General features: G+C 38.7%; 2 protein-coding genes across 9 annotated transcripts in view; one reads left to right on the plus strand and one right to left on the minus strand.

Annotated features, from left to right (window-relative positions):
• Positions 1 to 6,654, minus strand: part of LOC106880959 (glyoxylate reductase/hydroxypyruvate reductase) — a 131,281-nt gene extending 124,627 nt beyond the window's left edge. Inside the window, exon 1 of one of the 2 annotated variants that reach the window (XM_089360933.1) lies at positions 6,518 to 6,654. The gene's annotated coding sequence lies outside the window, so the exon portion shown is untranslated. Of the gene's footprint in view, positions 1 to 5,755; positions 5,777 to 6,517 lie in introns of those variants that run through there. The other variant, XM_089360934.1, reaches the window with a different exon arrangement.
• The window catches only part of LOC106877411 (phosphoserine phosphatase), a 44,033-nt gene that overhangs the window by 20,456 nt on the left and 10,133 nt on the right, over positions 1 to 13,444 (plus strand). For 2 of the 7 annotated variants that reach the window (XM_089360939.1, XM_089360936.1), the window contains exon 2: positions 11,617 to 11,762. In XM_089360939.1, coding sequence (XP_089217065.1) covers positions 11,623 to 11,762 — 140 coding nt within the window. In that variant the 5' untranslated portion in view covers positions 11,617 to 11,622. Of the gene's footprint in view, positions 1 to 2,902; positions 3,196 to 4,336; positions 5,612 to 5,712; positions 5,852 to 6,969; positions 7,109 to 10,609; positions 11,202 to 11,616; positions 11,763 to 13,444 lie in introns of those variants that run through there. The other 5 variants (XM_014926308.3, XM_089360937.1, XM_014926305.3 and 2 more) reach the window with 5 other exon arrangements.

Consider the following 13,444-nt stretch of genomic DNA (forward strand, 5'->3'; position numbering starts at 1 on the left):
GACCTAGTGCCTTCAGTCGCTCCCTGTAGTTCATCTGTTGGACTGTGGCGATCTTTTTTGTATAGTGCCGCTGAATTGCCTCGAGTTCTGCTGTCCGCTTAACACTGTGTGGTGACCACAACTGAGAGCAATAGTCTAGGCGGCTCAGAACAAATGTCTTCCATAGAATCAACATGACTTTTTGATCCCTTGTACGGAAAGTCCTTAGTATCCACCCCGCCAGTTGTCTGCACCTTGCTGTCAACTTGACAATGTGCATGTGAAATGATGCATCACTACACATGTTGATGCCCAGATCTCTCACTGTTTGTGGTTCTGGGATTGCAGTACCTCCAGGCCCTGTGTATGCCAGTTGGGAGGTGCTTGTGGTCTTGTAGCGCAGTACTTGAAATTTTTTTGCATTGAACTGCATATTATTTTGCTCTGCCCACTCATATATTGCATTTAGGTAATTCTGCAGGCTTACAATATCATCAGGATTCTTTATTGCCTGAGATATCTTTGTGTCATCAGCATAGCTAGTGACAGTGGCTCTCCGAGTGACTGTGGGCATGTCCAGAAGGGCCACTATGAACAGTAGTGGCCCCAGAACAGTTCCCTGTGGAACACCGCTCAATATTTGTGTTTCCCTAGATAGTTCTCCATTGGCTGCAACTGTCTGACTTCTACCATTCAGGAAGTCATGCAGCCACTCTCCTAATTTACCAGCTATGCCAAGGTTTCGCAGCTTGTGACAAATCAAGCCATGATCAACTTTGTCAAAGGCTTTTGCAAAGTCGAGATATATCACATCAACATTTGAATGGTCAAGTAGCTGCTTCAGGACCCAGTCATAATGCTGCAAGAGCTGCGTAAGGCAGCTTCTACCTGGACGGAAACCATGCTGGGTCTCATTCAGCAAGTCATTTTCTTCTAGGAACGCAATCAATCTCCTTCTGACAATTCGTTCCATGACTTTGCTAATATGTGAAGTCAGAGAGATGGGCCTGTAGTTCCCAGCCTCTGCTCTGCTTCCACCTTTATGGATAGGACATATGGTGCCTTCCTTCAGCTTTTTGGGAAGTTTACCATTTGCAAGGAAACTCTGGAAGAGTATCCGGAGTGGTCCTGCTAATTCTTGTTTACACGACTTTAAGAGGACAGCTGGGAAACCATCGGGGCCAGTTGCCGAATTTGAGCTCATTTCATTTATGGCAGCTATCACATCTTCCTCTTCAATGTCGATGTAGGTAATGGATGCAGTCTTTTTCTGCTGAGTGCTATTGTCAAAGAAATCAGCTGGGTTCTTTATCTGCATGTGACTCAGAGGAGAGGTGAAGACACTCTTGAATTGTGTACTGAGCACTTCACTTATCCATGTGGGATCTGCATATATATATGTATATATATACATATATATATATAATAAAAAGGTGCACATAGTCCCTAACAGCTGTTTCTGGAATATCCCAGCTATTGGAATGTCGTGTCAAGTGAGGATTCCATAGTTTACCATTATCAGAAGGAGATAGGTTAAACATATGTAACATTGGAATAACTCCTCATTAATGATATTGTTGTGGTTCATTTTGTCTAGAAAGGTTGGAGAAATCCAATTAATAACCAAATTAAAATAGGTTTTCATCTGGTAAATACATGAACAAATGAAGAAAATTGGTATTTGTAGTCTCAAAACACAAAGAATGGTTTGGTTGTAATCCATGGCAAAGGGAAATGGATGTTAGTGTATATGTATAGTTCTGTTTGAGGTTGTGTTAACCTCAAGAAGGGATGGTTTTATCCAAGGAAATACTGGTTCAATACCTAGTATTTTGGGGGAATTAATTTCCTTAAAATGATAGGTATATATATAAAAACATAGTGGTTCTGATAGAACAGACCTACAATGAAAGCCGCGAAATAATAATCGTGCGTTTTTTATATATCAAGGACTACGTTTTCTTATTCTGGGTGTCTTGATGATATTATCTTATGAGCACAATTTTTGTTTTTTCTTTTTCTTAAGTATAGGCTGTGATTTGAGGGAGATTTAGTTGCTAACAGATCGAGTGACTGTGAAGCGGTCACTTTGTTGACATGTGTAGCCTAGTGGTTAAGGTGTTGCATTCACGATCTTGCGATCGTAGTTTCGATTCCCAGACCGGGCTATATGTTGTGCTCTTGATCAAAACACTTCACTTCACGTTGCTCCAGTTCAGTCAGCTGTAAATGTGTCACCCTCTGCTCTTACATTGTCGTTCTGTTCAGCGGGAATGTTAGACCGACCGATCGTCCGTCTGGGCAGCAAGGTGACGTCATTAGAAAGTTACAAAGTATGTCAAAAACGGTACTAGTTTACTGATTAGGAAGTTAAAATAAGTATCATAATGTTTCGAACGTTAATGCTTCATCAAAAAGAAAAAAGAGTAGGGAGAGAGGAAGAGAAATATGTTGTTCATGTTATTTCTATGACAACGCTAAACTACCAGACGAATGGTGAATGGCGATACAGCCATGAGACCATTCAGGTTTATGAACAAGTGCGTTATTTAGGAAACGTGTGTGAGGTATTGCTATAGCCAAATGAGAGTCATCCGGTCTTCCTTTTCGGTTAGAAGAGATGCTGACGAAGACAAAAAAATAGTTACAGAGTCTCCTCTACCCACGAAAGAAGTTAGATGTCATATGCTGAAAATATAAATCACCAACAAATTATTGTATTTCAGGATTTTGTTCCGTTCGGTATAATTCTTTCAAACGAACATAAAGCTTTCCTTATTGAAAACTTTCCTTTCTCTTTCTAATTTAGATCGATAAACGTAAAAGTTTGTCCCAATATTTGTCTTCCTTTTTCTTTCTGTCTATTATGTTGTCTTCCAATTTAAGGTATTGTAGTTGTTTTTCGTCGGTAAAATATGTTTGTCCTTTATTTTCAGTTGAGAGAATTCGGCACTGTCATGGTATTAGCTGTCAGAAGTGAAAGTAGAAAAATCTGACAAGGAACGTTACTGCTGGTTTGAGTTGATTCTTTGGCTACTGACAGCTAATACCATGACTGGCCGGAGCGAGCTATCTGTCTGTCTGTCTGTCTGTCTCTCTCTCTCTATCTATCTAATACTCGAAAGTTATTGGAACAAATTTGACACCTATATCCATGCGTTTGAAAACACACAGAGTGGTCCCGAACGCGCAGTCGCGCGTCCGCGCTAGCTAGTCGTGAGTGGTCGATCCTATTATTTTTAAACTTCAAACTACATTTGTTTTCTATTTTGATAAATTCTCTCTGTTGAAAATTATATTTTTATATTTTAAATAATTTGCAATTTCAGAAAATATATTTTTATATTAAATTTGCGTTTTCTAATTTGATAAATTCCACGGACACAGAGGTGAACGAGTGATAGATAGATAGATAGATAGATAGATATAGAGAGAGATATAGTGAGATAGATAGACAGACAGACAGATAGATAGCTCCGGCTAGTCAGTAGCCAAAGAATCAACTCAAACCAGCAGTAACGTTCCTTGTCAGTTCTACTTTCAATTCTAACAGCTAATACCATGACAGTGCCGAGAATTCCTCTCCGACAGGTGAAGTTTAAGAGGTTCGGGATAATCAAAACTATCAAATATAAACCAAAGAACAGACTAAAGTAGAAACCTCGGTGACGTTGAAGTACAGGTTGCGGCAGAAAGGTTGCCCCGATTTCAAAGGTTAATAAAAAACAAACATACGAAGATGCATGAAAAAGCTTTGTATTTCTATGAAGTTCATTAAATGCCATTTTTTTTTCTGTTTCAGGTAGTACCCACCAAGGCCTGGAGTGGACAGCATTTAATGTACTTCATAGAAATACAATGATTTTTATTGTATCTTCATGTATTTGTTTTTTATTAATCTTTGAAATCAGGACAAACTTTCTGCCGCACCCTGCATTTAGTTAGAAAAAAAACATTAAAAGATAATATAACTATTCATTAAAAAGTAAAATAACAATGAGTTAGCTGAAATTATAGACTTAGTAAATCTGTGTCACCTAAATTTATTTTTCACGTATTTTAAAGTGAAACCATTTTTTTACGTCATTACATCTTTAAAATAAAAGTTGGTACTTTTACTGTTGTTTTTAATAAAACAAAAAACATTATTTTTCACGTAATATTTCAAATTTTCTGTTCCTAATTTTTTTTTCCCCTCATAATACACGTGCTTTTGAAACGAAAGTATTTTTCCCCAAAACTAAACTATATTTCGTTTTCGTTTCGGTATTTCAAGAAAACTATACCATTTTGATATATTCCCGTATTCTTCCAAATTGCAATGTAGTTCTCTACATTCACCGAAAACACGCGTATTATCGATGTATATTTGTTATCATTGTAGAGTGTGGCTCATACGTGTCGTTGGCTATAGAGTGGAATCTATAGCCAATATAGCATAGTAGTAACATATATTTAATAATTGTGATAGTAGTGGCTGTGTGCCTTTACAAACACCTCGTAAGCATTTAGGATCACTAAATAAATCCTGCTTTTACTGATTCCAGTTGTTGAAGTGCCTACATACTGAGGTGCCATTCCCAAGCAATTTCGGTCGGTATAATCGACTGAATTTTTTGTTTAATTTCATCATTTTCTTAAGATAATTGACAACTCAACAGTTAAAGGGAGATAATTCAGTCAGACATGGTTATGATGAATGAAAGATTACAAGATAGATTGATGCGTAAGCATTGACGAATAATAGACAGGTGGACGGTAGCAAACATACACGGTTTGTTTGATAATTATAAAAAATGGGAGGAGAAGGGTTACGTCTCTTGCTGTGTATCTACGGCTTCGCGAGGCCACTGGCGCGGAATCTTTTTCGCCTGACATGACTTAAAATGTTTTTAAATATCCTTATATAATTCTCAGGCTGAACCAACGTGATAAACCGTGATAAGACTACATCTTTTGAATTACTGACACAATCCACTCGACGGGCTTTATTCGGTTATCGTCTACCCGATTTCACTTACAAACTATAGGCTGACCTCGGCGATATTTGAACTCAGAGCGTAAAGAGCCGGAAGAAATGCTGCTAAGCATTTAGTCCGACACGCTAATGATTCTACCAGCTCGCCACCCTCCGAGGCATTTGTCTAATGTGCCACGTAGCGAGATCGAACTTGGGACTTCGTGCTTGCAAGCAAACTTCTTAACCATTAATCCATCTTTTATCAATTAAATGAAATGTTCAAACAAATTTAAATCGAATTGTAATTTATTTAATAAACAAACAAACAAAAAAACTTCGGTAGATGTGAAAAGTAGAAATATCAAATTAAATCAAAAAGAAAGAAAATTAGTGTACTTGTGAAACCCTCAGGATCAATACAAAATACAATATTTCTAACTTGAATTTATTATAGTGACCCTGACCCACTAAAAATATTTTGTGACATACTTCTGAGTCGAATACCTTACGAATCCTCTGAGCTAAGATGACAGGGTTTCAATGAATGTCAATGTAACTGACGAAAAAAAGACTCTAAAAGTATATATATTTCTTTCCCACGGTAAAATTGAAAAGAGTGTTTTTGCAGACTAAATTAACGAGTATTGGTTCATTGACCCCACATTAACTTAGGTAATTAAAACATAATATTTGCATTATCCACTGCCGAAAATATTCTTGTATAAAAATTAAAGAAATAACATTTTAAGATAAAGAAACAATAGAGAAAACGCTCATATGTCATATAATGATTTTAAAAAATATATATTTACATACTGCCGACGTTCACAATTTTCCACTGAGCTGCTGATGATACAGTCTTACCCGAACTACCGAACAAGTGGACTAGTTTTTTAAAACTTCTTTCTTTTGGTGAATATATTTCAATTTTGCTTTGCTTTACTTTTTCTTTTAAGTATTATATAATTTTCGAATAGTGTATATATGTGCATATATATCACGATTTTTAGAAAATAATTTCTTTAAAATTTTATTCAATTATGTAAATGTTAATTTTGCGAGGGAGACCAGCATTACCTTTACTGAGGGACTAAATACTGAAAAATAAATAATTTTATTTATTTTTTGTAAAATGAATTTTAGTTGCGACTTAACAGTTTATTTGACAACTAGATGGATAAATTAATATTTATTAAGTACAACAGTTTTCGTTTATAGCGACCCTGAAAGTGAAAATGCATCTCGTTTTGTTGCATCCGAGGGAACAGTACCATGGAAGCTTTATATCTAACCGGCCCGAAATGTTTCTAAAAAAGGTAGAAGGAATACCTGCAAATAAAGTTAGATGTGAATTATTTTTTTCATTTTAAAGGGGCCTTGGAAACGAAAACGGTACTATTTCAAGAAGAGTGGTCCGTGCGCGCACTCGCACACTCAACCGTCCGCGCTAGCGAGTCGTGACTAATCGATCCTACGACTACCAAGCGCGAAGGCCCGTCGCGCAAAACGTGTATGAGGGTTTTTTTCTAAACAAAGTAAACAATTTTTTTTAAACAAAGTAAATAAATTATACACTACCTGTTTTCGGTAAAGAGTCCATTAAAAAGTCGGTCTTTCAAAATCTACTGTTGTTCAATGGTATCAGTACATGAGGGACATTACAAGTAATTATCTTTTGCGTAACCCCTACTAAATTGGTGGATTTGGGCACATCGTAGAAACAGATGAATCTATGATGTGCAAGCGCAAATACAACGGAGGATGGGATACAGAGGATACAAATAGGTTTTTAGTCTTTGTACCTGACCATTCTTCTGAAACTCTTCTACCACTTATTAAAAAATTTATCAAACCATATATTCTGATTGTTGGATTCAACAAAAAAGAAATATTTTGTTTTAAAAAACCCCTCATACATGTTTAGCGCTTACGCGCTAGATAGTCGTTGTAGGATCGACTAGTCACGACTAGCTAGCGCGAGTGCGCGCACCGGGACCACTCTTCTTGAATGGTACCCAAACACAGCGCCAGGTTTTCCATTTGGACGCATACTGGTGCATCAAAAAATATTAATGTAATAATACATTTAGCCTGAAATGTCTAAAGAAGTAGCTGCCTACCGTGGACAGCGTATCAGGTCCCTGAACCGGTATCTTACGTTTCTATCGAGTACGTCTTTTTCCAGATTATTAACAACGGTTAAATCGAATAGAATTTATTTTATATAGCGCTGTTAGTGAACATTTAATCATTGTAGATTCTAATTGGATCGATCATTGATTCAGTCGCAGTTTTGACGATAAAAGTAATAAGGAGAATATGTAACTCGATGTACAATTATCGCTAAAGGACATAGCTAGAAGAGCACCGTTTTTTTTTGTTTTTTTTATTAATTATAGTTTTATCATCGATTTAAATGATCGAAGGATAAACATACACACGGGTTTCTACATGATTTTTTGTCTCCCAGATCCCATTCTGATTGACCCGAGTCTGTAATAGAAGACAGCTGCCTGAGGGGTCGAACAGTGAGATTGAACTTGCCTGCATTCACAACAGAAAACAATATAATCACATACGTGTATGAGCAATGTATGGTGATCTCTGGGTATAGCGTATCGTTTTCGCTTTTGCAAATTTGAGGTTTACTTTCAATTTTGTGGGGAAATAGCATGAGAGCAATACTGATAATAATGCTCAAGCAATAATAATTTTAGATAAATGAAGACTTTTGTGGTACTACTAAAGCAGCGCGGACCCGAACGCGCAGTCGCGCGTCCGCGCTAGCTAGTCTTGAGTGGTCGATCCTAACCCTAACCCTATCCCTAACCCTAACCCTGTCCCTAACCCTAACCCTATCCCGCGTGTGCAAATGAATACGTGTTTAGGGTTAGGGTTAGGATCGACCACTCACGACTAGCTAGCGCGACTGCGCGTTCGAGTCCGCGCTGCTTTAGTAGTACCGACCTTTTTATTATAGCAATTATTGGTTTGAAAGGAAATTTTGTTAACGTAGATCAATGCTAATTTTTAGTCAATGCTCGGCCATCACCATGCTTCGTATTTAAGGATAAAACCCTAGGTGATTGTCTCCCTTTGCCATTGTCCATTTATCTTCGGTCACGCTGCCATCTTGCAGTCACCAAAGCACCATGAAGGCAAATGATACTCCCTTCAGCCTTGGCTATTGGTTTCCAGCTGTGGTGCCGCCATGCGAATTTCAAAAAGCCAGCAGGAATTTTCTAAAATGCAGGTATGGTCCGAAAATTTCCATCCTGGAGTTCAGGATGTCCCCTGGCACGAGGAAGTCTTTAAAGATCTTTGCGCATTCGGCAATGCACCTTTTCATCCTGTTGATGTTGGGGTCCGTATTTTCCATGCGATTGAGTATGGAATCTGTCTTATAATTGCCAGATAGGGCTAGCCAGCAATGTCACGTATCAGGACTCTGAGGGAGGATGGATGATTGGAATACACTGTTTGCGAGAGTTTCCAGGGGGATCTTTCTGAATTGACGGGCACCACTTGTTTTCTTAACAAATCCCAGAAAGATCCTTCCAGTGCACTTCTGTGGGCCTGTGATGTTGTTGCGCCTGATGCTGCTGTCGTTGCACCTGTTGCTGTTGTTGCTGCTAATGCTGCCTGTGGTGTTGGCGTTGGCATCACTGGAGGTAGTGTTGGTCCCAGCATGTCGTGCAGTCATTGTTGTCATCGCTGCTGCTGTTGTTGATGGAGTCGAGGCTGCTGGTGATGGTGGAGGATGTGGTAGTGGCAACTAGTGCTATTGCTACTGCCGGTTCTGCTGCTGTTTCCGTTATAGCCAATGATGGAACTGGATCCGTTGCCTCTGCTACTATTGCTATAGTGGCCAATAGGCCTGCTATCATGAACGTCGGGGAAGCTATTGGTAAAGCTGGTGGTGGTGGCGATGCTGCTACTGTTGGCAATGCCACTGCCGTTGTTGTTAGCGATGCTGCCATCTATGGTGGCTGTGTTACTGGCTCTGTTCTCATGTCTACGGCCATTATTGCTTCAGCTTGATATACGATCCCGTTGGTTTCGCAGTAGTCTCCTATCGGGCAACTGCTTCGGATCTTGCATGAACAACCCGCCTCTTCCTGTGTCTTAGGGGCGCTAACTAGGATGCTCTTAATGTTGGGAGCGCAGCTGAGTGAGACCCTGATGTTGTGCCTTTTGAATATGGGATCATACCTATGGGAGCTAGTGAAAAGCTTATCTATTAATTTGAGGAAGAGTCCACCTATGGGTTATTCTGGTGTAAAAAGTAATTTCGTTATAACTGCCACGAAAGGTGTGTTTTCTGTCACGAAAAAATACAAGAAACTGTCAGCTGGATGAGGGAGAGATTGTCGGAGGTTGGTCAGAAAGGTTGTTGGAGGTTGGCAAGATAGATTGTCGGAGGTTGTTGGAGGGAGAGGCATCTTAGTTCCAAAATTTCAGTCTTGCAGGGCTTCATGATACACAATGTTTTTAGTTTTGCTGTTGGCTGCATCCGACATAGAGCTGTCTGTGAGAAAAAGCAGTATTGGGACACGCTTATTAAATACGTTCTGGAATCTACTGTCATCGAAAAAGTTTAACTGGTAAAATGCAGAATTATTGGAGTTATAGGCATTCAAAGTGTAATCAAATTAAATTGAAAACACGGCATGCATTGCCAACATTTAGTTATTTGGAGATGTTGAAAAAATGTCTATTAATACAATGTCTAAATTAATTACAGAAATATGTATATAACTGTTTAAATATTGAATTAGAATAGATGAAGAATAATTGTTTGATTTAGTAAATATCAAATATAACGAATCAGAGACTTATTTGAGATCGCCATTGTTGCATTAGAGCAGCTTGTGAAGCAGAAGTACCCACTCGTACTCTTACTTGTCTTGGCATTTTAAAGGTTGACTTTATCAAGGCTAATTTATTATAGCTAATATATAAATGTAGTATCTATAAGCGCAAAAAGTATGTATGTATATAAATGCATGAATGAAGTCTTTAAGGTTTAAGATTTAAATAAAGAAAGTGCAATAATAAGGTTTAGCAATTCAAAACTGTGAGTAGTGAAATGCAGAATTAGGTCCACTGATCGTGAGAATCAAATATTGATCGCTTCGCTAAAGACTGACAATTGTAAGTGCAGATGCCATGGGTTATTTCCCCTGGGTGTTTAAATAAAATATATTAGTTATATGTAGTAGATATAAGGATCCCTTCCAGGGACTCTATTATCGATTTTTTTCAACAATCTAAGTGTGTCACAAGGTTTCCAGACATGAGTTCTACTCACATCTCAAGTTTCATCAAAATTAGTAAAATGATGTAGGAGGAGTTAGCTAAAAACTCCACAAACAAACACCAACAGACAGAATTTTCCACCAGAAAAATGGATACTTTCAATGAAATTTTCTGCAAATACTTTTCTAGATGATGTAGATTACAATATACTGGAATTTAAAGGGAATAAAACAACTGGTGATATGTGTCGGTATGAAAATGTGCATACCCACCTTTTTAATTTTCAATATAATCATGATCTACACACTCTGTAAAGTATCTGTCGGAAATTTCATTAAAAAATACCCATGGAAATTAGGAGGAAAGAAGGCTGGCTCGTGTGAATTTTCCGAAACTGCTTTCCACGCCATCTGTAAGATATTCTTTTATTCCTTTACTTGTTTCAGTCATTTGACTGCAGCCATGCTGGAGCACCACCTTAAAGGGTTGAAGAAATTGACCCCCAGGACTTGTTCCTTGTAAGCCTAGTACTTATTCTATTGTCTCAGTTGTCAAGTGATGGAAGGGGGACAAACACAAACACACACACACATATGATGAGCTTCTATCAGTTTCCATCTACCAAATCCACTCACAAGGCTTTGTTTGGCCTGAGGCTATAGTAGAAGATACTTGCGCAAGGTACCACACAGTGGGACTTACCACACAGCTACACCTGCACTGCACACAACCACTTTCTAAATATTATGAGGCAATCACACACTTTTTATATCTGTTTATATAATGATACTAGACTTTTCACTTTGCAAATTGGAGGTTCCCTTTCAGCTGTTCTGTGAAACATAAAAGCAAACTGGTAATGATGCTTTAGCAACAATGAAAATGTATGCAAAGTGTGTTGTGATTTTTAAAAAAAAATATTAGGTAAATCTTCAGAAAACCCATACTAATGCTTGGATGTCTTGAAAAACATGTTACAAAAAATCACAATTAATAAAAGAAGGTAACAATATTTCGTTTTTGGATTTGGTTTGCAAGATTCTTTATATGAATTCATGTGATGAAGCATATATTATTGTGTCTGGAGAGAGTCATTCTCCATTAGTGTCTTATTATTTAACACACTCACCAGTAAAGTTTCCATTCATTTATTTATTTTTTAGTTTGTCTTTATTTAACTTTTAAGCAGTTTATTTTTGAAGTATCAATGGCTGTACTTTTGTTACGATGTTCAAACTTTTGAGAAACACTGTTGTAATGCCTAGCTTGCATTTTATTGAAGTTGTACCTATTATTAGCATCTCTTTCAAACATTACTGTTGAATCAGCATTGTAATGAACCAGTGAAATGTGTGTGTGTTAGTTGGATATTAATGTAATTTTGAAATGTAATCTTCTGGTGATGATTATGTTTTTAGGTCACGATGGGTTCCAATGATGAATTAGTGAAATTGTGGCTTTCTGCTGATGCTGTTTGTTTTGATGTTGATTCCACTCTTTGCAAAGAAGAAGCAATTGATGAACTTGCAAAGTTCTGTAGAGTTGGTGAAGAAATTAGAAAATGGTAACTCAACAACTTTTATTCATCATTATCATCATTATGATCATCACCAACACCTCCCTCCCTAACACACCATTCTCAATCTCATCACTTTAAAAAAAAAATTTTTTTCCAGTGTTTAGATTATAATTCCATTATATTATTTACATTATTTACATTTGATGGGTATTTGTCCTTATCTTGTTTGTTGTTAACGCAATGTTTCAGTTACTAATCCCAAGATTCTGAGTTTGATTCCAGGCACTGACCTGAATAATAATAATAATTAATTCGTTTTATTGGCCACAAGGGCTAATATCAATTAAAAAACATGTAAGGACAAAGACAGGACGAAGGTTACAAAAGGTTTTGTCCGAAAAGGTAGGAAAGTTCGTCTAAACAGAGGAAGAAGACGGAGAAAGATATAATAAATAAATAGATAAATAAATAAGTAGAACTCCCAAACGGGGAGGCGCTTCGAAAAAGGAAAGGTTACACATGGAAAACCCCATAAAACCACGGGAGCCTGGTCAGAAAAAATAAGAAAGGGGTATAGAGCCCTTTCTCCTTTTTTTTTCTACAGGTGTATTCTCAGAATTGGTCCGTTTATACTGGCCATTCTTCCAACAGTCACCCATCTTTCAACAAATTTGCTTTGAGACAGCACTTCCCTCTCTACTCTCATCTTCCTTTTCAAGTGGAACTTGAAAAAGTTGATGAGGCCTTGGTCAAAGAGGAAAGTGTCTGACTTTAGCTCTTTCAAACGGGTCCACCATATCACCTCTTTCGCTACAGCCACTAGGCATAGGAAAATTGCCTTGCCCTCCCGGTTAAAGGAGGTCGGCGGGTCAATCCTCACGATGGATTCAACTGATAGCCGGATCCGTCCTACACGTGACAGTAGCTGTTCGATATAAACCCACAGGTCAGCAATACTTGGGCACTGGACGAGTGCGTGCAGAACAGTTTCATCGTCCTGAGCACACCTCGGACAGGCCCGGTTGACGGCACTTCCGTGCCGGTAGAGTTTATCTCGAACAGGTAGCGCACCTCAGTAGCACTGCCAGGCGAGGGACCATTGGAAATTATCCATGGGCCCCGGCCCGAAAGTTCTCCTGAACAGACTGTTTAACTGATTATCTTCGACGCCTAGAGTTTCCCCGAGAACGTCGTCGCACTTTTCCTCCACTAACCCTCTATAGAACGCTAGAGTGGAGCTACTACCGATTGCACTGCCTGCCTGACTGAGGGCGGTGAGAGCTTGGTGGTACTCGAGTTGCCAAGCGCCCTTTCTCGGTCTATGTTTGATCCAGGATTGCAGCTCTGTTAAAGAAACGAGCTGTGGAAAATCGCGTCTGACGAATGGTGACCACACCTGTTCACCGTCCAGGAAATGCTTGAGATGTCGTAGCCTGAGCACATGTTTGCGCATCAGCAACCACGGCATGCCAAGGCCTCCGTTCAGCGGCTGTTGACAGCAGATGGAGCGCCTGACCAGTGGTACCTGACCCTTCCACAAAAAGTTGAAGAGCAAGCGTACTATCTTGGTTAACCAGCGGTCGGGACAAGGGACGACGGTCAAGCCGTAACAGATGACAGATGCGATGTACGCATTCGCCACCTCCACTCGACCTTTGAAGGATAGCTTCCTCTCGGCCCATTTCTGGGTGAGGTTGGCCACCCTGTTCGTCACTTCTTCCCAGTTT

The sequence above is a fragment of the Octopus bimaculoides genome, chromosome 12, assembly GCF_046866305.1.
Source record: "Octopus bimaculoides isolate indiv1 chromosome 12, ASM4686630v1, whole genome shotgun sequence".
In the NCBI taxonomy this organism is placed as follows: domain Eukaryota; kingdom Metazoa; phylum Mollusca; class Cephalopoda; order Octopoda; family Octopodidae; genus Octopus; species Octopus bimaculoides.